Here is a 26125-nt window from a genome sequence, read left to right as displayed (position 1 = left end):
GGCCTGGATAGCGTGGGCATGGAGAGGATGTTTCCCCTTGTAGGAGAAACTAGAAGCAGAGGACACAATCTCAGACTAAAGGGACGATCCTTTAAAACAGAGATGAGGAGGAATTTCTTCAGCCAGAGGATGATGAATCTCTTTGCCGCAGAAGGCTGTGGAGGCCAATTCACTGAGTGTCATTAAGACAGAGATAGATAAGTTCTTGATTAATAAGCGGATCAAGTGTTATGGGGAGAAGGCAGGAAAATGGGGATGAGAAAAATATCAGACATGATTGAATGGCGGAGCAGACTCGATGGGCCAAGTGGCCTAATTCAGATCCTACATCTTATGGTCTCATAGTCTTATGTTGGTGTAAATAAGTGTCTTATGGGAATTGTGTGAATTTTTATCTATCTAATCATATCCTGAAAATCATCTGCAATGGCTTCTCTTCCCCTCTTGGATCAATTCCTCCGCTGTCCCCCATGGATCTATCCTTAATCCACTCCTGTTTCTTATCTACTAGCATCCCTCGACAACAATAACCAAAAATATAGGCCCATGTTTTCACCCCAGGCCGACTAGCCCAAGTCAGGGCATTTCCCAGCTTGATGCATCTACCTCAGTAGAAAGTTCCCCTCAATGGCAGCGTCTTCATTCTGTGGGGTGGATGCAGGATGGAGTCAGACCTGTCATCCCAGACACAGATTGGAGGCAATCACAGGGGCTGCCGAGTACTTAGATGTGCTGCTTAAAAGGCTGTCTTGGTTCTCTTGGACATTGGCCAAGTTATATGCTTATGTTTTGGGCCCTCAAGACCCTCATCCCTCACACTCTCCCATTCCCTATGTTCTCTCCATGCCAACTCATGCACCCCATAAACCCCATGACATCTCATACCCTACATGCCAATTCATACCAACCCACTCATCACTTACACATTCCAATTCACCCACTATCCACCATGGGAAAACATCAGAAGCCATATTGGGACAAAATAAAATAAAGATCTAAATATCAACTGCAGCTTTCATTATGTATTAAAATTTCCATTCATGAAAGCGCATTCAAAACATTTATGTTCCACGAGTGTTTAATCCTTTATAAAAATAAATTCTTATTCATAACCCAACATCAGAGAAAGCTAGTTCTTTAATAACCCTTTTGAGCTCACACTAAAACTGTCAACTAAGAGTCCCTGCTGAGATCATTATAGTTTTTTGAAAGGATTCAAAGGATTCATAAAGGATTCTTAGAGTAATGTCAACAAACAACATTTGCAACTGCCAGAATAGAGTATTTTCCTATCTCTCACATACACAGGCAGTCTGTTTTGAAAGGGATGGGATTTAAAATGACTTCACAGATCGACAGTCCTTCAGACCGTATTCATCCTTCAAACACTTTTATGTTTACTATAACATTTTGTACCCCCCACACTTTGGTTAAGGTCCTTGTTGCAGTGAAAATGGAGGCTGTTAAACTCAACACTGTGTTTAAATGGCCCAGCAGCGTTCAGGTTTTCCTCTGTCTGAGTCTCACCCACACCCTTTTCCCCTCCCAGAAAAAATGGGGTCCATCAGAATTGGGATTGGAACTTCCATATGCAGGTCTCACATGCTATTTTAGGTTTTCAGTGGTTCCATGACGCCCCAAAAATCCAGGCCATTATGTCAGCTTCCAATATATATTGATGAACAGAGTTTTGCTTTAACCAACGGTGGACTTTAAAATTCTCATCCTAGTTTTTGGATCCCTTAATCACTTCACCGCTCTCTATGTCTGTAATCTCCTCAAACCCCAAACGCCTCCAAGATATCTGCAGTGCTCCAATTCTGGTCTCTTGAGCATCCTCGGGATTAATAACTCCACCATTGGCAGCATGACTTCAGCTCTCCATAAAAGGTAGATAGAGAAAACTATTTGCACTGGTTGACAGTCCAGGACGAGGGGCATGGTCTAAAAATTAGAGTTGGGTCTTTCAGGAGGGAAAATGGGAAATACTTCTAAAAAGGATGGTAAAGATTGGAACCCTCTTTCACAAACAACAATTGACACTGAATTTTCAATCTGACATTGATAGGTTTTTATTATCGTATGGTATAAAGAGATATGGGACAAAATTAGGTTATCTGGAGTCAGGTCATAGATCAGTCATGATCTCAGTGAATGGTGGAACAGATTTGAGGAGTTGAATGGCCTATTTCTTTTTCTATGTCTCGCATGGTAGCATAGGGGTTAGCACTGTTGCATCACAGTGCCAGAGTCCCTGTTTCAATTGCCGGCTTGGGTCACAGTGCGGAGTCTGCACGTTCTCCTTATGCCTGCAGGGGTTTCCTCCGGGTTCTCCGGTTTCCTCCCACAAGTCCCAAAAGACTTGCTGTTAGGTGGATTGGACATTCTGAATTCTCCCTCCGTGTACCCAAACAGGTGCCGGAGTATGGCGACAAAGGAATTTTCACAGTAACGTCATTGCAGCGTTAATGTAAGCCTACTTGTGACACTAATAATGATTATTACTATTAACCCTGCCCTCCTCTCCTTCCTTTAAGATGGTCCTTAAACATTACCTCTTTGGTCATCGGCCATAATATCTCCTAATGTGACTCAGTGGCAAGCTTTGTTTGACAATGTTCCTGTGAAGCACCTTTCGACATTATATTGTGTCAAAGGTGTTATATAAATACAGATTTTGCTGTTGCTTTGGATAATTTGGTGATATCGTTCAGGCTCTGAGAGGAGAGGGACTCTCAGGGTTTGAATCATTACCCCACGTGAGGGTTTGGGGGTTTAGTGTCCAATCAAATAGAAATAAATCCCTGAAAACTTGTGACTATGTTCAGTATTGATACATTCTTATCTTCCTGCGATCAGCTGGGTTTTAATACAGGGATATCTGAATTGAGGACATTTCCAGAATAGGATGCTTCCAGGAATCTGGCAGCTTCTATACATATCGATTCTGGCAAGCATATGTCACACAAGTGTTTCATCCATACTTTTGCTTTTAGGGTGGTTGTTATTTGTCACAACTTGCAGTGAGCAGTGACTCTTACATTACCTTGCATATTTCCAATAATTAATTACCATAGTTTAGGTCAAATATGTAAGTCTCATGGAGTTCTCTGCACTATCCCAAACTGTTCACAGATTAACTGCATTCAGACACCCACCCTTAGCTTGTGTAGAAACGTACTTAAAAAAAACAATCTTCCCATCAGTCAGGTGAAGTAGAATTTGGAAAGAGATTGTGGGACATTGCATGCTCAATATGTTAGCATCAGCTGGCTACCTCACTTACTGCAGCAAATGGTAGTTTTGAGGCACTGCATTGACGCCCATACCCATTCGTCTATTGCTGTCTCGTGGTTTAACTCTCAATCCTCAGTTCTCTTGTGCTAGCACTAGATCTGGCAGCACACATGGAGCCGAAGGTAAGTTTCATAAACTTTTGCAATCACAGGATTTTACGGCACAAGCCAACTCAGCCCATTCTGATCCCACCGGTTTTCGGAATAAACTATCAATTTTATTTCAATTCCCTACCCTTTCCACATTCCGTGTCACCTTAATCTGCTCCTTACATCTGGGTAATTTTAAGACATATACTTCCACTCCTTCATACAGATCCCCAAACTTTATCCCTGCTCTGCTGCTTTCCAGGTCACAATGCTAGCCTAGAAAAGCCATTGGAACCCAACCTCATTCCCCTTACCTGGGCATGGATGCTGGGAACTTGTTAGAATTCAAATTGCCGGGCACTCAAGTGATACAGGAAAAATTCAAGCCAACCTATAAGCCCAAATCCTGAAGGCCTTGTTTTTGGTGGGCAACTTTCACCCACACCAGGCTCCCTCAGAAATTCCCCACAGTACCAGGCCCACTCAGAAATTTCCCAGTTTTCCCAGCTACAGTGGAAGATGATTGCTAGTCACCATTGTATACCAATCTTGATATCCAGCTCCAGGATTCATCGAACCTCGCTTCGCCATGTCTTCTCGTCTTTTTCACCATGTCGTGTTCTTCATCATATCTCTTCAACTAGCTTCCACTTGTACAACTTTGCCTTACGGCAAAAGCCGTGACTTATCAATACAGGGAAGCAACTCCCTAAGACATGGATGTATAGACAACCATGCTTTGTAACATTAGCCATAAAACTCATCTTCGCCAGGAGGCGCAAAATTAAACATGGATACCTGGCCACTTCAGATTCTGGGATGATATTCTAAAAGGTGGTCAGTAAGAGTGTGAGCCAATGGCTAGCATTGCTGCCTCACAGTGCCATGGGGATCAATTCTGACCTTGGGTGACTGTGTGTGTGGAGTTTTCACGTCCTCCCTGTGTCTGCGTGGATTTCCTCCATGTGCTCCGGTTTCCTCCCACAGTCCAAAGATGTGCAGGTTAGGTGGTTTCGCCATGCTGAATTCTCCCTTAGTGTCCAGGGTTATGCAATTTAGGTTATGGGGATACGGGGATAGGGCAGAGTGGGCGGGGGAGTGGACATCCGTCAATGCGGGCTCAATGGGCCAAATGGCCTACTTCTGCACTGTAGGGATTCTAGGATTCTGTGATTCTATCTGGTGGGAGGAAAAGGGAAGAAGGGATGAGATATTGAGAAAAAAATAATAGATGCTATCCTGATCTATTTGCAGAATGTACTACACACTTGCTGTGTGCTACATGGGATTCCTTGCCCAGATATATGGAAGAACTCTCGACCAGCGACCAAAGGATCAGACTAATATACCCCAGATATATTTAGTTTAAAGGAACTGATGCAGCATCTGGATGCAGAAACCATGATCTAGCAAGGCAAAGGCGTATATTAAGAACTTTCCATCTGAAAATGTTCTTTTGTTTGTTTGTTGTTTGGTGTATTTATTACTTTTGTATTTATTTGTATTTTCGACCTTTGTATTTTGTACATGAGAAGTTTAATTTTGTACTTTATTGATGGAGTTTATAAAATGTATGTTGGTATGTTGTGTTAGGGAGTAGGATTGTTTGCCCAAGATTCTGAAACTTGCCCATCTGGTAGCTTGGTTAGCGTGGTATGATCTGGTTTGCTGACACTCACTGGATCAAGAGGAGGGACTGTAGTAAAATGGCCCAATATAAAATTGGACACTTTCAATTCAGAATTGGACATTTGAATTAAACCAGTCAGCACAGGCAACCTGATAGGAATTCGAACACCAAATTTGAATCTACTGAACAGAGACAGACAGTCGGGACAATTCAGGGCCTGCCCTGTCAATAAGACATCAGGAGATAATCAGTCCATTCAAATGGATTGATTGTGAATTGCTCAGATAAAGCTAGACTTTCAGGCACCCAGTTTACCATATATGAAGTATGATTACGTGCGAACAACACACCTAGAGATAAGACCCCTGGGGGGGGGGGGGTTTCCTGGTGTCCTGCAGGGTTGCAGTCGGCAACTCCATTGGGTGTTGCGACCTCCACCCCAAGACCTCATTGGCTGAGGACCAGAGAACTTTCTGGAAAGACACAAAGAGAGGTATAAAGATCAATGACCCAGGACCTCCCGAGGGAAGACTTGGCGCGGAGGTAGCACAGAAGATTCGATGACAAACGAGCTGATGGAAGGAAGCAGCGTGCATGACCCACCTTTGCAGATGAAGGACCTGCGATAACTGAGACTCAGAGAATTGGACCTGCAGCTCGAGTTCACCGGCACGAGTAGTATTCAGAATCTTGGGATTGTTATTAATTGGAAAAATTTAAGGCAATAACTGTTTTTCTGTGTTTAATAATGAATTTGGTCGGGGCAGCACGGTGGCGCAGTGGGTTAGCCCTGCTGCCTCATGGCGCTGAGGTCCCAGGTTCGATCCCGGCTCTGGGTCACTGTCTGTGTGGATTTTGCACATTCTCCCCGTGTTTGCGTGGGTTTCACCCCCACAACCGAAAAAGATGCACAGGGTAGGTGGATTGGCCATGCTAAATTGCCCCTTAATTGGAAAAAATGAATTGGGTACTCTAAAAATTAAAAAATTAAAAATAATGAATTTGGTCGAATCATAAACTTGTCCCCTGTTTATCTCGCAAATAAGGGCACCTGGTTGGAACATTTCAGTAATAAACTGATGGAAGTGTCTGAGGTTTTACACACAACACATGCCCTTCACGGCAAAGGAAAGTTACCAATGGAGGGATTACTAATTTTTAATTTTTTTTGAATTCAGGTTTTAAACAACCTGGATTTAAACTATTCAATCATTGAGATTGTTTACCTTTATTTATAAAAATCTGCATTTCATACGAGGTCAATTGAAAAAAAACAGCAATACAGATAAAATACAAAAAGATTGCTCAGTTGTCGTGGAACCATGCATAATTTTAGACAACATGCTGTATTTAGTTATAAATAAACAAGCTGGAGGAGATACGGTAGTAAAAGTCCCTGCCTATCGGGTTAAACCACTGATACAAATAGAGCGAGTGATAGAGGCTGAACTCAAAGCGATCCCTCTCTCCATGCTTTGATTCCCGATTAGCAGTTGCAGAGATCCAGTGATGCCCAGGAAGACAATCAGAAGCCGTTTCATTTAGCATCGGCTTTAAAGATTCGCCTGCGAATATAAATTCAAACACTGGGTAAGACTTCCCCTGGGCCCGCGACAGTACACTGGGGGTGGGAAGGGGTACAAACTGCAACTTGTGCAATTTGAAAGCTGAAGCTCCATCATTCAGACTTTAGTCAATTGCAGCAAAATCCTTGCCCATCATTTGGACGATTCTAGTTCAGCGCCTGTGCTCCATTCAATCGGGATCCAGTGTGGTGTGCAGGGCTCTATCTATAAATAGACATCCGCCAGTCCTCCCCCATTCAGAACCACACACTTGGTTCCAGTAGGTCGATAAATTAGAGTGCGCCTATTGAGCACTTCCAGCAGTCCTATACTGCTCCCTAATGCACATATGTATGGAGGGCGATGCGGTGAAAATAATACAACTATTACCGCTCAATGGCGAAACGAGGGCTGGCCTTTTAACTAGAAAAAAAAACCTGAATGATCAATAGTTGGCCGTCTGCTGCGAATTGCTGCAGTGTTTCCAGAGTGAGCCCCAAAAGGGGGGAATGATGTGGAATAACATGTAAGCGGGGCAAAGCCAGATGTCAGATGAGCTTTACAGGAAGGAAGATCCAGGGCTGGGGGATCTGCAAGAGCTGCTGGAGGATGCTGCGGCAAGTCGTGCACTCAGGGCTGAAGGGATGTTTCTACTGGTTGGGATTATTCGTGAGCAGGCATCCCGTCTTTTTCCTGACAGTCCCCTCCATCCTGTCCATTCTGTTCGGGGCGACCTTCCTTAATAGATTTCAGCGTGAAACTGACCTGGAGTTGCTGGTGTCGCCCAAGCACAGCCTGGCCAAGATCGAGAGGACCCTAGTGAACAGCCTTTTCTCGATCAACCAGTCCAAGAACAACCTGTACTCGGACCTGCACACCCCGGGCAGATACGGCCGGGTGGTACTCACCTCCCCACCGGGGGCTGATATCTTGGAGAGAGCCGATCAGATTTTGCAGATGCACAAAGCCGTGCTGGAGATGCGAGTCAACGGCTCGGGATTCAGTTATTCCTTTTCTCATATTTGTATGTTACGGAACAGCGACAAGAGGTGCGTGCTTGACGATATCATCGAAGTGTTGGAGGATCTTCGTCAAGCCGCACTGTCTAATAATACCGCACCGAGGAAGTCGCTGCGCTACCCTAATACTAAATTAAAGGTGAAAGCTAACGTTCATTTTCTGCTTTGCTTGGAGACTGTCGCTCCAAAACAGTTATTTATTTAATTCATTTCATTTTCCACATTTCCATGCTGCTGCTTTATGTCGGACGTTGCCGGATTGACGAGATTGCTTTGAATGAATCCTGCACACACACACACACACACACCGCGGGGCTTTTCCATTTGCTTCATTTTTAGACCGGGTTGGGAAAAAGAAATCAGGCGGATCTCTTCCTTTACTTTTCAGTTCACGGAATTGTTTCTCTCAATAAGCAAAAAAAAAACCTCTCCGTAATCGATTCCAAAACGGTCCACAAGTAAAATGAGAGCAAAATGTGCTAATTGCAAAACTGAACGGGAAGTTTGCGATACTTTCTTAGAGAACAGTATTGCACACTAGGTCAACCTGCAGTACTTCAATAGCAATGGGGACACTGAAGGAGCTAATACTTGAAGGGGGGCTTCTTGCAACGCACCCTTGCAGCTGAATGACGTGTTGCAGAAACACGTGGTCAAATCAGTCAGAATAAACAATAGCAGTGTAGATTTTTTTTAAATGACTTCAAGTCCATTTCCATGACTTTCATTCCCAATTTAATGGATAGAAAGCTGGCCAGCAGACAGGGAGCAAAGAGTGAGAATAAATGGGTCTTTTTCTGATTGGCAGGAAATGACTAGTGGGGTAGTGGGGACCCCAACTGTTCATATTATATATTAATGATTTGGACAAGGATACTAAGTGTATTATCTTCAAATGTGCAGATGATACAAAGTTGGGTGGGAGGGTGGCTGTGAGGGGATGCAGAGATGCTTCAGCGGGATTTGGACAGGCTGAGTGAGTGGGCAGATGCATGGCAGATGCAGTATAATGTGGATAAATGTGAAGTTATCCACTTCGGTAGCAAAAAAAGGAAAGCAGATTATTATTTGAATGGTGTAAATTGAGAGAAGTGGATACTCAGTGAGACCTTGGTGTCCTTGTGCATCAGTCACTGAAAGTAAGTGCCCAGGTACAGCAGGCAGTAAAGAAGGCAAATGGTATGTTGGCCTTCATAGCGAGAGGATTTGAGTATAGGAATAGGTATGTTTTATTGCAATTGTATAAGGCATTGGTGAGGCCACACCTGGAGTACTGTGCACTGTTTTGGTGTCCTTATCTTAGGAAAGACGTTCTTGCAATGGAGGGAGTGTGGCAAAGGTTTACCAGGCTGATTCCAGGGGTGACGGGACTGTCACATGAGGCGAGACTTAGTCAGTTAGGATTATATTCATTGGCGTTTAGAAGAGTGAGAGGGGATCTTGTAGAAACTTCCAAAATTCTGACAGCATGATACAGGGTAGATTCAGAAAGAATGTTCCCAATGGTGGGGAAGTCCAGAACCAGGGGTCATAGTTTGAGGATAAGGGGTAAACCTTTTAGGACTGAGGTGAGCAGAAATTTCTTCACCCAGAGAGTGGTGAATCTGTGGAATTCACTGCCACAGAAAGTAGTTGAGGGTAAAAATTGTGTAATTTCAAGAATTAATTAGAGATAGCTCTTGGGGCTAAAGGGATCAAGGATTATGGGGGAAATCAGGATCAGGGTATTGAACTTGATGATCAGCCATGATCATAATGAATGGCGGAGCCAGCTTGAGGGGCCGAATGGCCTCCTCCTTCTATTTTCTATGTATGTTTCTATATATGTTCAGTAATCTAGGTATTTGTTGCCATAAAATTCAGAACTAATGTTTATGGTGTGGAAAACAAGCCAATTATTTTCTCTCATTTACTAGAACTTCAAATTGTTCTAATGTTTGGGAGCCAGACTTAAATATCTCTCTCTATTCCTGGTAGACTGCTACAGAGAACAATGCAGTGCATGTTGGAAAGATCAGGCAGCTACAATGTTCTAGTGCAGCTGAAATGCATGAAGTTTGCCTTTTAAAGTATAAGCTCATGATGTCTGTTAATGTGTTAATATTGTATTTATCAGAATGTGACCAAAACCAATTGTTAGTTTAAAATACTTTTTTTGTGATTTATTTGCGCTCTCATGTCTGGATAGTGATAAGAAACTAGCAATCAAATTTGCTTTACCTAAACACAGACATTTTAGGGTATAACAGTGGAATGAAATGGGCACCCGTACAGCTGTTGTATTGTATCCTTGCAAAATATGAAAGAATGAAAATCAGTTCGTTCGGAAAAGCATGTGGAAAGTTTGTTGGTTTTACAACAGTAGTTAGTGAAATAGGAAAATTCACACTTTGAGAATTTCTCTGTTAACTTTCCATTAGTTATTCAATTATATTTCACATTCAATATAGAACATAGAACAAAGAACATTACAGCGCAGTACGAGCCCTTCGGCCCTCGATGTTGCGCCGACCCGTGAAACCGTCTGAAGCCTATCTGACCTACACTATTCCATTTTCATCCATATGTCTATCCAGTGACCACTTAAATGCCCTTAAAGTTGACGAGTCTACTACTGTTGCAGGCAGGGCGTTCCACACCCCTACTACTCTCTGAGTAAAGAAACTGCCTCTGACATCTGTCCTATATCTACCACCCCTCAATTTAAAGCTATGTCCCCTCGTGTTGGTCATCACCATCCGGGGAAAAAGACTCTCACTGTCCACCCTATCTAACCCTCTGACTATCTTATATGTCTCTATTAAGTCACCTCTCAGCCTTCTCCTCTCTAACGAAAAAAACCTCAAGTCCCTGAGCCTTTCCTCGTAAGACCTTCCCTCCATAGCAGGCAACATCCTAGTAAATCTCCTCTGAACCCTTTCCAAAGCTTCCACATCCTTCCTATAATGTGGTGACCAGAACTGCACGCAGTACTCCAGGAGCGGCCGCACCAGAGTTATGTACAGCTGCAGCATGACCTTGTGGCTCCGAAACTCAATCCCCCTACTGATAAAGGCTAGCACACCATATGCCTTCTTAACAGCCCTATTAACCTGGGTGGCAACTTTCAGGGATTTATGTACCTGGGTGCCGAGATCTCGCTGTTCATCTACACTACCAAGAATCTTGCCATTAGCCCAGTACTCTGCATTCCTGTTACTCCTTCCAAAGTGAACCACCTCACACTTTTCCACATTAAACTCCATCTGCCACCTCTCAGCCCAGCTCTGCAGCTTATCTATGTCCCTCTGTATCCTATAACATCCTTCAGCACTATCCACAACTCCACCGACCTTCCTGTCATCTGCAAATTTACTAACCCATCCTTCTACACCCTCTTCCAGGTCATTTATAAAAATGACAAACAGCAGTGGCCCCAAAACAGATCCTTGCGGTACACCACTAGTAACTGATCAGGTGTGTGTTGAATAATTCCTAAATAGAGTATGTATGAGATTGCAGATTGTATACTGAGTGGAGACATTTGCTAATAAGGTGTTGACCACTTTGTGGCATTAAGAAATCATGTCTGGGATTTTTCCTTTCATGTTTAGTTTAATGCCATACGCAACATCATACGAAAAATGGCTTCAGATCAAGGGTAATAGCATTGCTCACATTGAGACAGCATAACTTCTTGTGAGAGAGCTCTTCAATGTGCATTTTTCCATTTAGGATGTTGAAACTGTTCTTATACTATTTGAGCGTCCTGGGAAATAAGTCTGCAATCAATAAGAAACAAGGAGTGCCTGTCATAGTCGGTTTGAGCATCCGGATGTCAGAAGCTAACTCACTAGAAATCTTGACCAGTTATTATATTACATATATTTGTTTTCACAGTTGTGGTATGAGCAGAACTTGTGAAAAAAAGAACAAATTAAATTAAAGGTCTAATAAGTGTCATCCTGCAATGCACGTAGTTTGTCAAGAGTTTCTTTGTGCTGTGTGCATGAAGTCATTATTGTGCATCTTGGTGGTGGGTGAATGTGTCATTGGGCAAGTGTTTCTGTTATGTGAAGGTGCTATCAGGAACATTTCCTCAGTGCATGAATTACCAAAGGCATGTTTTGCATTACATGCCCATGTATATGAATGCGTGTAAATTTAAATGTGAATTCACTTGAAAAGTAAAATGGGTGGAAAAAAAAGTGTTATCTTAATTCAGGTTGAAAGACTCAAAAACAACTGCAGTTGGGAAATGGGAATTTAAAGACCTGTGAAAAGATACCTATGTTGGAGTGAACTGAATTAAAGAAATATGGTAAAGGCAGCAATGAGTTATGTTTATGTAGCTTAATGAAGCATCCTGAGTGTTTCAGAGAGGTCTTATAATAATAATCTTTATTGTCACAAGTAGGCATACAATAACACTGCAATGAAGTTACTGTGAAAAGCCCCTAGCCGCCAAATTCGGTACCTGTTCGGGTACACAGAGGGAGAATTCAGAATGTCCAAATTACCTATCAGCACATCTTTCAGAACAGAATTGGACAGCAAGCTATGTTGAGAGATATAAGGGTAGTTGCTCAAAGACGTAGATTGGAAGGAAGATCCTAAAGGAAAAGAGAGGAAGAGAGGCGTTTAAGTTGGGAATTTTAGAGCTTAAGGCCTTAGCAATTGAAGACACATCTAGCAATGATGGAACATTTGAAATCAGGATGCTAAAGAGGTTAGAATTGGAAGAGCACAGATATCTTGGAGGGCTGAGGGACTGAAGGAGCTTAGAGAGAGATTTGGAGACAAGATGAGCTTTGAAGAAGAGTCATACTGGACTCAAAGCTTTAACTGTTTCTCCCCCACAGAAGCTGCCAGACCTGCTGAGTTTTTCCAGCGTTTTCTGTTTTATTTCAGATTTTCAGCATCCACGGTATTTTGCTTTTATTTATCGGAGAATTTTAAAATTGATTTACTAGAAGCCAGTAGAGGTCAGCGAGCACAGTGGTGGTAGATGATCGGGACTTGGTATAAGTTCAGTTAGAGGTGACGTTTTTGGATAACTTCATGTTTACTGTGAGTAGATGTGACAGGTCAGTCAAGGGTGCATTGGAATTGCTAAGTTCACAGGTAACAAAGGCAGTAAAATATTGGTATCACATACATTAAAATATCAATAAAATAAAGGCATTGTAGTGCACATAGGAATCATTGGGTTGTGTTAAATATTCTCCCAAGAATGCCGTAGAGGTGAAGAATTACACCATGTAAAAGATTGGCATGGAATATTATCAGAATCTTCGTCTTATCCAAAAGGAGCAGATGAATTGTTCCCAGGATCTTTTTCAGTAACAACAGTTTTAAAGAGTGACTGGAAATGCTAAATGCATTTCAAATTTTGCTACATATGATGACAATTAATCTATTACATTTTCTATTGAGAAATTTCACTTAAACAGTGATTAGAATGATAGCGCTGGTGGACTGGCTAATGTGGATTACTGAGCACATTGGCATAAGGGATGTGAATTCAGATGAGTAGAGGAGAGACAGATTTTTATCAAGACCACTTCAGGAACTTTATCTTCCCATTTGAGTATTTTCAATCATTTCTTCACAGAGTCAGGTACAATACCTCCCCCAAATCAATTAACTCAACAACAGATATTAGGCAATGTTTAAACTAAGGGGAAAAGAAAATAGGAATAAACTGAAGAAAATTAGGTATTCAACTGCAGTGCCCTTAACCTCTATCATTATAGTTAACAATATCATCCTCCTTCGACAGTCTTTCTGAGTTTTCCACTGATCATATGATCTGATCATAACCAAGGCATCTTCGGCAATGGCTTTTTATCCCACCCTTGGTGTCCATTCTTGAAGCTCCGAAGGATCAATTTTTAGCCTCTACCTCTTCTTCATCTAATTCTGTCTCTTGGCAAAAAAGTGTCTGTAGATATGGGGTCAGGTTCGGCATGCATGCTGATAACACCCATCTTTAACTCTATACCACCTATCTTAACTCCTTCACTGTCTTTGTACTGTACAACTGCTTTTTGACATCCTACAGCAATTTCCTTCAGCTAAACATATGGAAGACAGTAGCAATGCCTTTGGTCCCTACAATTAAGCTCTGTGGAATTGTAATTCACTTTCCTGCATAAATCATATTGATGATAGGTTCGCAACTCAGAACTTTCATTCATGCCAATGCAGACGAGGTATGCCATTATGATTCTAATACTATTCAGTCAATCTTGCACAATATTGCGTTCAGAAAGATAGAGAATAATGATCACTTCCTTACTCATCTCTGAAGTCTTTATGTTGCTGATTCTTCCTCTGCTGTTCCTTCTGTTTCTGTCTTCTTTTCTTTGTTGCTGCTTAACTCTTTTCTTTCTTCTCTGTCCTTTTATTCTTTATCTCGCATATCCTTTCAGATGGGAGGCATAGTTGCAGACTTCAACTGGTCTCAACCTATTTTTCCTCCTGGGATGGTAGGTGTGGTAGGGAAAGGAGACAAGAAAGGCTACAGGCCTGGGTGGAGTTGGGGGTGAGTTATATTAACCTGAAATTAAGGGGAATATTTAAGAATGTTTTAAGTGTGTTGCCAACATATGAGCATTTCAAACATTTTCTGCTTTAAATATATAAGACTAGAAATTGCTCTCGATCATCATAGTGAACATTACGTTTAACTCAAACTACCTGAGTCTGGACTAGATTTGCTTTAGGTTCAGTTACCAGTCCCTTCATTCAGTGAATCCTATAGCAGCAGTTCACCTTTATTGTCCAATATTCAGTCATATGCTTGGGTGATCCAGGTGGATCATAAGAAAGGTTTTTCAATGTTAATGCGAAACAGATACTATCCTCTCATGTGCTATCTCACATGCAACAGAGAGACAAATACAGTAAATATCAACCTTTTTCTAACAGCCCTCATAGCATGAGATTATAACAAATTAGATCACATTTACCCTATCAGTGAGAATAATAGACTTACAAATTAATGTTCTTCCTGAATCCATTTAGCAGTCTGAAAGAGCTTTTTTTCTCTAAATCTGAATTCTTTACCAACTCTCACAAACTATTCTTCGAAGAGCACATGATTCCTTTCTCCATAGCTGAATAAGAAGACCAGCACTTTGACCTCTTACCTCCCCACCTACCTTCAACACAATATGTAGTAGGGCTGGTTACCTGAAGTGCCGATCAAAGCAGTGGACACCCGACCAGGAGTGGGCTCTGCAGGTCAACTGTAGGGCAGCATGGCAGCACAAGTGGATAGCACTGTGGCTTCACAGCGCCAGGGTCCCAGATTTAGTTCCCTGCTGGGTCACTGTCTGTGAGGAGTCTGCACGTTCTCCCCGTGTCTGCGTGGGTTTCCTCCGTGTGCTCCGGTTTCCTCCCACAGTCCAAAGATGTGCAGGTTAGGTGGATTGGCCTTGATAAATTGCCCTTAGTGTCCAAAACGGTTAGGAAGCATTATTGGGTTACGGGGATAGGGTGGAAGTGAGGGCTTAAGTGGTCGGTGCAGACTCGATGGGCCGAATGGCCTCCTTCCGCACTGTATGTTCTATGGTCTCTATGTTCTAACTGCTATTTGACTGCAAACATTGAAACATATGAATTATTACTGTCATGGCTGGAATGTGATAATGGCATAACTATTGTCTTAAAGTAATAATCATAATCATTTTGGTGGCGATTTGGAAGATATGACAGGGTCCCCTTTAGTTCCAGCAGTTCCAGCATTTAAATGAGCAGCTAAAGTCCAATTTTATAAAACTTTAAATTTTGATCAGATCTTTCTCAGGCATGCCAGTTGCTGTCTAATAAAATAATTTAATTGACATAATATTTTCAACACTTCAGAATGTTCCTTCTGTCAAAGGGCTGTCAAAGCTATTTTTGAAGTTTAATCATTATTGCATGTGGAAATAAGAAACCAATTTGCACAGCAAGGTCCCAAAAAACTGTAATGAGTTAAATAGCCAGATAGAGGGGTAGAAATTGATGGGTGCTGCATCTGTTTATAATTATAAAACAAGTACAAAAAAGGATCAATATCCACAAAGATGTCTGAAAAATGTCAGATCAGACCAGACCAGAAACAGGTTGCGAGGGTGGATTGGCCTTGCCAAACTGCCCCTTAATTGGAAAAAAATAATTGGGTACTCAAAATGTATTTTTTTTTAAAATAAAGCCTATGTTATTAAAGGGGTGAAAACATAGTGGTGAATCGTTGCTTTTCAAAGTGGGGGGAGCATACGGTTGTGTTCCTCGGATAATGGTATTAGGATTACTGTTCTTTGCAATACTTATTTATGACTTGGATTTATTTAAAGAGCATAATTGAAGCTGTACAGAATATATAAAATGCAGAAATGTGGTAAACAATGAGGAGAATAGTAACATTCTTCAGGAGGACAAAGCTTGGTTAAATGGGCAGAAATGTGACAGATGAATTTACCACAGGGAAGTGAGGCATTTGTTAGGAAGAATGAGAAGGAACAAGATGAATGAACTGATACAATTTTAAAGGGGATGCAGGAACAGCAAGTCTCACAAATCTTTGCAGATGACAGAACAAATTAAGAGGGTTGCTAAATATACACATGAGATCATTGGCTTTGGTAAAAGATTAACAGAGTAGAAAAACCAAAAGGTTATGCTAAACTTTTATAAAACACTGGAATATTGTGTTCAATTCTGAGCACTACACTTCAGGGAGGATGCCAAGGCTTCAGAGAGAAGGGAGACAGGGTAGACTTACTGATCTGTGATGAGGGCCGTCAGTTATTCGTTCAGAGTATTTGAGTATTGCTGGCTGGGCCAGCAATTATTGCCCATTCTTAATTGCCCAAGAACTGAGTGGTCTGCTAATCCATTTCAGAGGGTATTTAAGAATCAACTGTATTGGTCTGGGTCTGGAGTTACATGTAGGCGAGACCAGGTAGGGACGGAAGATTTCCTTCCCGAAAGGATATTATAGCAGAGACGATTATGGGGAGATTTGATAGATGAATGGTTTTGGCAATAGAAATGAAGAGAAATCTTTTCAGGTGGTAACAGGTTCAATAACCAGAGGAAATTGATTGAAAGTGATTGGCAGACAAGGAAAAGAACCAAAGCTGACACGATGAAACATTTTTTTATCCAGCAAGTGTTATGATTTGGAATGTACTCCCCGAAACAATAGTGGGAACAGGTGCAAGAGTAACATTCAAAAGGGAATTGGACAAAATAAATGACAGGCCTATAGGGAAAATACCTCTACCAAATAACTAGGAAAGCCTATGTGCTGTATCATTTTATGATTCAGTTGTGCTATGGTTAAATATTGTCCAGGGCACTGGGATAACTCTCTCCCTCTTTAAGTAGTGTCATGAACTTCCACATAGAGGATAAACAGAGCCTTGGATTATCATTTTATCTGAATGGTAGCACATCCAACAGTGCAGCACTCACTCTGTATTAGCCTAGATTATGTGCTCAAGCCTCTGGAATGGGGCTTAAAGCTTTTGACTGAGAGGAAGGAGTGATACACTGACCAAGGCTGATCTTGTTTTGTGTTGGAAAATGTTTCCTGATGTTGGATATTTGAGAATGAATCCTTGGACTATTAAATTTTACAGTATATCAGAACTATACTGTAGCTTAAACTAAAAAAAACTCTTTAAAGTTTGCCAACTAACCACTATTGTGGTTGAAGTTCACAAATGTGTTTATATTTCAATATAGCACAATTAATTCTTGTTGTCAATTATCTAATCAATCAATCACAACCAATATGGTGTGGATGCTGACTTTAATCAGAGTTTAAGACAGAATAAAACATATTAGTTATATAGCAAAACTGCCAGTCCAGATTGGACAGGTCAGCTGGAATGTGCAAACATCCTTTCTCTTTTTGTTTTCTTCTTACCATCGTACTTCTTGAAGTCTTCCAATCCACCCAAGGAATTTAGGATGAAGTCAGAATGATTCCAGTATTGAGTGTTGTCCTTTTCACAGCCTACTGCAATGACTTACTTCAAAATATGCTTTTAAAAAAAATTAATTTGGAGAACCCAATTCATTTTTTCCAATTAAGGGGCAATTTAACGTAGTCAATCCACCTACCCTGCACATCTTTGGGTTGTGGGGGCGATACCCATGGAAACATGGGGAAAATGTGAAAACTCCACACAGACAGTGACCCAGAGCTGGGATCAAACCTGGGACCTCGGCGCCATGAGGCAGCAGTGCTAACCTGTGTGCCACCGTGCTGTCCTCTTCAAAACATGCTTGATACTCTTTCTCATTGGTAAACCCTGATTTTATCGTGTCAGGACTAATTGTCCTATAAAATAGCCCCTTTAATTCAGTTTAATATAAAATGAATGCGGCACTGTTGGAAATGCCACCTTTCCGGTAAGGAGCTACTCCAAAGCTCTGTTTTCCCTCAGAATGGATGTAAAAGATCCTACAGAACTAGCTAAAGGGGACAGGAGTCCTCCCAGTGTCCTGGACAATATCCATCGGATAATTGAATCAAAGAATGATACAGCACAGAAATAAACCATTTGGTGCAACATGGCTATACTAGTTCTTTACTACTTTTTCTCCACAGTTCTGTAATTTGTTTCTCTGTAAATATTTGTCCAATTCATTTTTGAACATTAATATTGGATCAGTTTCCACTATTCTTTCAGGAAGTACATTCTAGATCATAACAACTTGCTGTGCAGAAAATGTGTGAGGCGCACAATGGTATATCCTATTCTTTGTCTAAACCATGACATAAGAGTCCACAGTAACTTCATTGCAGTGTTAATGTAAGCCTACTTGTGACACTAATAAAGATTATTATTATTCTGCGATCTCCCTGCTGTTACGGGTCTTTATCGGCATGTCCTTACACCATCTGCAAGACTGCTTTCCTTGTCTCGAGTACTGTTTCCCATGATCAATTTCATAACTCATTGAATATTATCCTCAACCTCCAAGCTTATTTTGAGGGGTATCATTGTTCATATTTGGCTGTTATCAGTTAGCTATACTCAGAGCTGTTCATTGGGTTGCTAATAAGCATTTAAAAGTGTTACTCTATCTTACTATTCTCATTTCTTGACAGACTATTGAACCAGAGGGTGGTTCACTAAAGTAACTTCTATTCTACCTCCACACACTATTTAACATTTGGGTTTCAGCCAGTTTAATTAGGTAGGGTTAAATGAAAAACATAAAACACCTTTGAAGAATATTTATTGATTTTTAAGCCTCTATCCAGTTGCCCTCTTTATTGCAGAGGCCTCATGTGATCATGACCCCTTTTCACGCTAGCTACAGCTATCATTGCCTCAGGATAATCATTTCATTAGCTTCTTTTTAGAGAAGCTAAATTACAGCAATAACTATTCCCATTCATAGCTAATAAATAGATATATTGTCGGCATAATACTAATTTCTAACAACTATAATTGCTAACAGTAAATTCTGATCAATAATGCTTTTGCATTTCTGCCAAAAAGGTTATATTTTTGTCCTGAAAGTAACTGTGCTGTAATCATTCAAAGCAAACTAAATTTTAAAAGTGCATGATTGCACAAACTAGTGCAGGGAGCTGCTTTTAATTTGCTCAGGTGGATCTGACGGATAGCTTCTCGCCTGAGGTTTGAAAGTTGCCGTGCTGTTATGGAGCATTAAGTAAATTTCCCAATGGATGCTGACCAATGTAACATGGATTTTCCAGTATTACACGGTAACAAATTAAGCTCCAACATATGCATGAAAACAAAGCGAAAAAGTTAAAGATTATATCCAAATACCAAAATTCACTCTGATTTATGTGTAATGCCAATAGGTTGTAGTAAAGTCTGAAATATGGAAATATTGGCATAGCCTTAAAAATTGCATTAAGCTTATTACCCCCAAACCTACCCCCATTGTAATTGCAACCACGGCAATTCCAGAGATGCAGTGACAGTAATGTTCAGATAAATCCAGTTGATGCATTCACCTCAGGAGCACCATCCTTATCTCTAAAATAAATCGCAATTCCACCCTAGACAAGAAGCAGGCGAAGAAAATTAAAAGTTCTTTTAAAAATAGGATTTGGTTATTTATTTATTATACGTTTATGCTGTTACACCTTAAGTTTATCTGCAGCCAAATGGCTGAAAATAATTGTTCCATTTTTTGGTTTCTTTATTCTTTTCTGTAAAATGTACTGTATTTGATTTTAGATTCTGTAATTCAGATTACTTGTACAGGTGAATCCCAGCTCTTTATGTTTCATGGGAGTGCTGTCACTTACCCAATTTAACATGCCAATTTCATAGCATGGCCAGAGATCGTGGAGAACCTGTGCCTATTTATTCCAGCTATTGGTTTTATCACACGATGGTCCTTGCCTTAGGAAAGCAGTGGAATGTTTGACAATGGATTTCTTCTTAGATGTTAACTAACAAGAAATAAGGAATTAATAGCAGCAGTAGTAAAATCTGTACTTTTTACAGCAGTAATTGAGGTTTGGATTTTCTATCTAGGATGTGGAGCCTATTGGCGAATGTGCAAATGGGCATAACATCCACAGTGATTTAATGTCCATTGGAGCATTCATTAACTTGAGATAAGACTTCTGATCCCAGTTTCATGTGAATGCATTGAAAATGGTAAATGAGATGAGTGAATTATAGGTGCAGATTATCATGTGGAAATGTTGTGACTAAAACAGAGAGCTGACTCAAAGAAGGACAGCACTGGGTATTAAATATTCCTGGATGTCAGGAAAGGAAGGAAAGAGGGAGGGGTGGCAGGATTGATTAAAGACAACATTGCTGCGCTGGAGAGAGAACATGTCCCAGAGGGACCAAGGACAGAATTTACTTGGCTAGAGCTAAGGAACGAAAAAAGGTACAGTCACATTGTTGGGTGTAGTTTATAGGCTACCAACTAGTGGGAAAGATGCAGAGGAAAACACTTACAAGAAAATTACAGTTACAAGAATTATAGCATAGTTTAAATGGGGAACTCAGTTATCTAAATAGAGATTGGAATAGCAGCTGTGCAAAGAGCAGAGCGCCTAGAGTGTGTTCAGGACATTTTCTACAGCACTATCTTCCCAGTCCTACAACAAGGGAAGCACCATCTGACCTGGTTCTTGGGAATGAGTTGGGTTGAGTGGATCAAGTGTAAATAGGAGAACACATAGGGGACAATGATCATTGTATTATAAGGTTTAGGTTGGCTATGGTAAAGAGCAAGGAACAATCCAGAGTATGAAGAATTAACTGGGAGGAGCCAAATTCAACAGGGTAAGAATGGATTGTCTGGGCCACATGATGCCCTCACTGGCAGGGTGGTGCATAGTTGCGGTGAGGAGGGGAGGTAGTTGGTGAGGTGGAGAGGAGGTTGGAGTGCCAGTGGTATGGGGTGGGTCACTCTGCACAACCACAGGCCATGGTGGGCTGTCAGTAGGGTGCGCAGAAAGGTGGCTAGCTAGCAGGCGCAGACATGGCAGTCAATGCCTGGAGAACCTGGTCCGAGGGAGGTCACCCATCCCCTGCTACTCCCCCTGACCCTGGCAGATGCCCCTCTCCTCCAGCCAGCCTGGACCAGCAACCCACGGTCGCGCCTCTGGGAATATGTCCTGCCTCCTCTCCCTCCCTTAGCAGCCACGGCGCCTGTTTCCTGATATTGTAAACAACAAGTGAAAATCGCCGTTGGTAATTCCTCCTGGCAGAGGCGAGTATTGTGAAGGCCCCAGTGAATAGTAGGTCAGGCCCATTAATGACATGCCAATGGCGTTTATTGTATGTGCGGAATAGAATGCCACTGTCGAGGCACCTGAGCATGGCATTCTGTCAGACTCCCAGCCACAATTTACGGCTCACATGCAATTCTCCGCCCAATCACATTTCACGATTCCGACATCGCTGGACGGAGAATCCTGGCAGTGGTAAATTACATTCATTCCCACCATCTGGCCTGGGCTTGCAAAATCCTACCAACTGTCCTGGCTTGAGACAATTCGCACCTCTTTAACCTGGGGTTACCTCTATCTCTGGATCTGTAAAGACTTAATTACCTGCAAACGCTCACATTCTAAGCATTGTCTTGCATCTTTGAATTTGACTATATATATGTTTCTGGAACATACCTCTTCTTTATTCACCTGAGGAAGGAGCAGTGCTCCGAAAGCTAGTGTTTGAAACAAACCTGTTGGACTTTAACCTGGTGTTGTAAAACTTCTTACTGTGGTCACCCCAGTCCAACGCCAGCATCTTCACATCTTATAAACTAAGTGAAAGTGAAAATCGCTTATTGTCATGAGTAGGCTTCAATGAAGTTACTGCGAAAAGCCCCTAGTCGCCACATTCCGGCGCCTGTTCAGGGAGGCTGGTACGGGAGCAACTAGGGAGCAATAGAGAGAAGGCGGATGAAACAGAAACATACCCCAGAGAAAAGGACATAAGGGAAGGAAAAGCAGAGCAATCTTCCACTTTTGAAAGAAAAAATATGTATGGGAAAGCAGTAGGAGCCTGCTCTGTGAGATTTTTTTGTGGAAAACCTGAGCATATTTAAGAAAATTGTTGGGATGTCAAAGAACTAACAGCAGGCACACCAATCTATCGTCATGAGATATGCCATTTACAACTTGAGCTCAGCTGGACATTCCAGAGTGTTACACAAGTGAAAATGATATATTTTCTAACCCAGGCCCCAGAAAACAAGATAAATACCTTCAAGAACATTGTCCGCCTTCAAACTCCGCTTGTATCAAAAGCTGCAGAGAATTTCCAGCTGAAAGCTGAACAAATACCACAGTGTTCATAAAAGAACAAACTGACAAATGATTGAAAGTTTTCTTAGTTAAAACTTACCTGCAGAGTAAGTTGGTCACCTGAGTATATAGGAACACAGGAAATAGGAGCCGGAGTAGGTAATTCTGCTCCTCAAGCCTGCTCTGTCCTCAACTAGATCACAACTGATCTTCAACCTCAGTATCATTTCCCCACACTATCCCCACGCACCTTGAGATATCCTATCAATCTCTGTCCTTTATTTACTCAATGGTTGAACCTTCACAGTCCTTTGGGGTATATAATTCTAAAGATTTCCTCAGTTTGAAATGGCCTACCTCTTATTCTTGAGAATGTGTCTCCTTGTTCTTGAACCCCCAGCCAGGGGGTTATCTTTCCTACATCTACCCTGTTGAGCCCTGTAAGAATTGTGTATACTTCAATAAAATCAACTCTCATTCTTCTAAAGTCTAGAAAATACAGGTCCAGTCTCCTTGGTGTTTCCTCATGGGACAATCCTGCCATCCCAGGAATCAATCTGGTGAAACTTTATTGCATTCACTCTATGGCAGTTCCTTAGTTAAGCAGGCCAGAACTGTACACCAAGGCTTTGTACAATTATAGAAAGACTTCTTTACTCCTGTGTTCAAAGTCTCTTGCAATAAAGGCCATCCTAGCATTTGTCTTCTTAATTGCTTGTTACACCTGCATATTAGCTTTCAGTGACTTATGAACAAGAACACACAGATCCCTTTGGGTGTCACTTCCCAATCTCTCACCTTTTATCAAATACTGTGCATTTCTGTTTTTTATTATCAATGTGGATAACTTCACGTTTTTCCACATATTCTCTCCGTGCAATCTTCTTGCTCACTTAGCCAGTCTAAATCCTCTTGAAGCCTCTTTGCATCCTCCTCACAACTCACATTCTGACCTAGTTTTATGTCATCAGCAAACTTGGAAATATTACATTTGGTCCCTACTGCCAAATGATTGACATAGATTGGGAATAACTGGGGCCGAGACACTGATCCTTGTGGTACCCCACTAGTCAAAGCTTGCCAAACTGAGAATCACCTGTTTATTTCAGTTCTCAGTCGTCTGTCCATTAGCAAATTCTCAATCCATGCCATTGTGTTACCCACAATCCCATGTGCTCTTATTTTGCTTGCTAACCTTCTGAATGGAACCTTATCGAAATCTTTGTGAAAACCTAAAAGACAGTATCTGCTACTGTTTCTGATGTCTGTTCTAATATATTCAACACACTCTAGCATATTTGTTAAACATGCTTTCCTTTTCATAAATCCATGTTGACTCTACCCAACCCTAACATTATTTTTAAGTGTCCAGTTATCTCGGGCTGGATTCTCCGACCCCCCGCCAGGTCGGAGAATCGCCGGAGGCCCGCGTGAATCCCGCCCTCACCGTCTCCCGAAGTCTCCGGCACCGGATATTCGCCGGGTGTGGGAATCGCGGCGTACCGGTCGGCGGGCCCCACCTGCCGATTCTCCGGCCCGTGATGGGCCAAAGTCCCGCTGCTGTAATGCCGGTCCGGCCGGCGTGAATCAAACCACCTGCCTTACTGGTGGGACTGGCGGCGCGGGCAGGCTCCGGGGTCCTGGGGGGGACGCGGGGCGATCTGGCCCCGGGGGCTGCCCCCACGGTGGCCTGGCCCGCGATCGGGGTCCACCAATCCGCGAGCGGGCCTGTGCCGTGGGGGCACTCTTTTCCTTCTGCGTCGGCCATAGACTACGCGATGGCCGACGTGGACATGACCCCCCTCCCCTGCGCATGCATGGGGATGACGTCAGCAGCCACTGACGTTCCCGTGCATACGCGGACCTCCGCCGGCCGGCGAAGTCCCTTCGGCCCCGGCTGGCATGGCGCCAAAGGCCTTCCATGCCAGCCGGCGGGACGGGAACCACTCCGGCACGGGCCTAGCCCCTCAAGGTGAGGGCTTAGCCCCTAAAGGTGCGGAGGATTCCGGACCTTTGGGGTGTCCCAACGCCAGAGTGGTTCACACCACTCCGACACGCCGGGACCCCCTACCCCACCGGGTAGGGGAGAATCCAGCCCCTCATCTTTTATAATAGCATTTTTCTTACTACTGATGTCAGGAAAACAACAGCTCTGTAGTTTTCTATTTTCTCTCTACTTCCTTTCTTAAATTGCATCTGCTACAAAGTCCTGAAATTCCAGAATTTTCTACAGCCATCTCTTCCAAAACTCTGGGATGAAGATCATCAGCTGCAGGTGGTTTCTCAACTTTCTGTCCCATTAATATCTCCAGTACTACCTTTTTACTAATACTAATTATTTCAATTCCTCAGTATTGACAGTCAGGGTCATTCCGAGCTTGACAGTGTTGGGCATGAACCATTGTTGGGCAATTACTCAGGTGGAAATGCAGCTTTGTGTCAAGAGGGTCATGAGCAGTTCCTGGAGTCTGGAAAAAAATGATGGGAACAAGCAAAATGCTGCTCAGCTGCTGAGGATTGAGGAAGCCCCTAACATCTATGGAGGAGAGGAGGGAATACACTGAGTAAGGGATAAAGAGAATAAGGATAAGCCAAAAGAATTTACAAGAGCTAAGATAGAGCCCATAGAATTTAAAGCCATCAAATTTACAGCAGCCAGAGTAAAGCCTGTAGAATTTAAAAGTTCCAAAATCGAGCCAGAGGAAATGTCGGAACTAAAGCAGCAGAGTTTGAAGGAAATGCACCTGAGATGCGGTTAGTATAAATCTTCCACGATTTAAAGAAAAACTAAGAGAGTTCTGAATAAATCAGACAGAAAGTGAGGGAGGTCCCTCACCTATTTGAAATGCCACAGGAGAGTTCAGTAGATGCTCGATCACCATCTGAGGACAGTAATGTCCCAGAGTACGTGGGACCGATTTGGGAAAATCCATTCCCCAGGTAAATGGCAACAGGGAGACAATACACCTTAAGACAAAGAGCATTGAAGCTATTGAAGAGTTAAGGACAGCTATGCAGTAACAATAATTCGCATAGGACATGCAACACCCTGTGAAATTCAATTATTTCCAGCACTCCGAATTAAACTGGACACTGCACTATTCGACAGTTCATCAGAAGTCACGTGTCTGCTGGTGATAAAGTTTCCCAAGCACCACAAACAAATTTCGATAAAAGTCCGAGACAACCAGACAAAATACAGCTAGAAATTTTAAAAGGAAAATGGAATTGAAGGCACCAGAACCATGAATTCATGTCTTCTTCAAGACAGTCCCTAACACCCAACAAACATTCATCCCAAGAGAGATGATGAGAAATCTAAGGTTGAAAGAAAACTGTTACAGACAATTGCACTCTAAAATTAATATATGGATCATAGAACAAATGCAGAATGTGTGACCTAGTTCTCTTGCTTTACCAAGAAAGCAATGTAAAAAAAAGTAATCAAAATTCCAATTTTTTTTCTATGCAGCGGAGATGCTTCATGCCCTGTAAAGGCATGCCATATTCATAGCTTGAAGCATGGACTGAGCTCATATAGAAGCATCTGGATCGGCTTTTTATATATTGAAAATTGATATTTTTGAACTGTTGAGATGGCTGCCAAGAGGTCAGGTGACCTTTGCTTATACAACATAGAGGACCAAGCATCTGAAGAGTACCAAATTGAATAACCATGGGCGAGTACCTCCTCCTGAAATGGACCAACCATGACAAATGTTATCTGTGGAATTCATACTTACCATTGTTTGCATGTTTACTCAAAACACAGAGTCAAT

At 42.1% G+C, this 26125-nt stretch overlaps 1 protein-coding gene across 1 annotated transcript in view; it reads left to right on the top strand.

Annotated features, from left to right (window-relative positions):
• Nucleotides 1-6798: 6798 nt before the first annotated feature.
• The window catches only part of ptchd4 (patched domain containing 4), a 109349-nt gene continuing 90022 nt past the window's right edge, over nucleotides 6799-26125 (top strand). The window contains exon 1 of the mRNA XM_038799891.1: nucleotides 6799-7739. Within this exon, the coding sequence (XP_038655819.1) occupies nucleotides 7134-7739 (606 nt within the window). The 5' untranslated portion in view covers nucleotides 6799-7133. The remainder of the gene's footprint in view (nucleotides 7740-26125) is intronic.

This window comes from Scyliorhinus canicula, chromosome 6, assembly GCF_902713615.1.
Source record: "Scyliorhinus canicula chromosome 6, sScyCan1.1, whole genome shotgun sequence".
Lineage (NCBI taxonomy): Eukaryota > Metazoa > Chordata > Chondrichthyes > Carcharhiniformes > Scyliorhinidae > Scyliorhinus > Scyliorhinus canicula.
The sequence above is the reverse complement of the archived record's forward strand: the minus strand, read 5'-3'. Positions and strand labels throughout refer to the sequence as shown.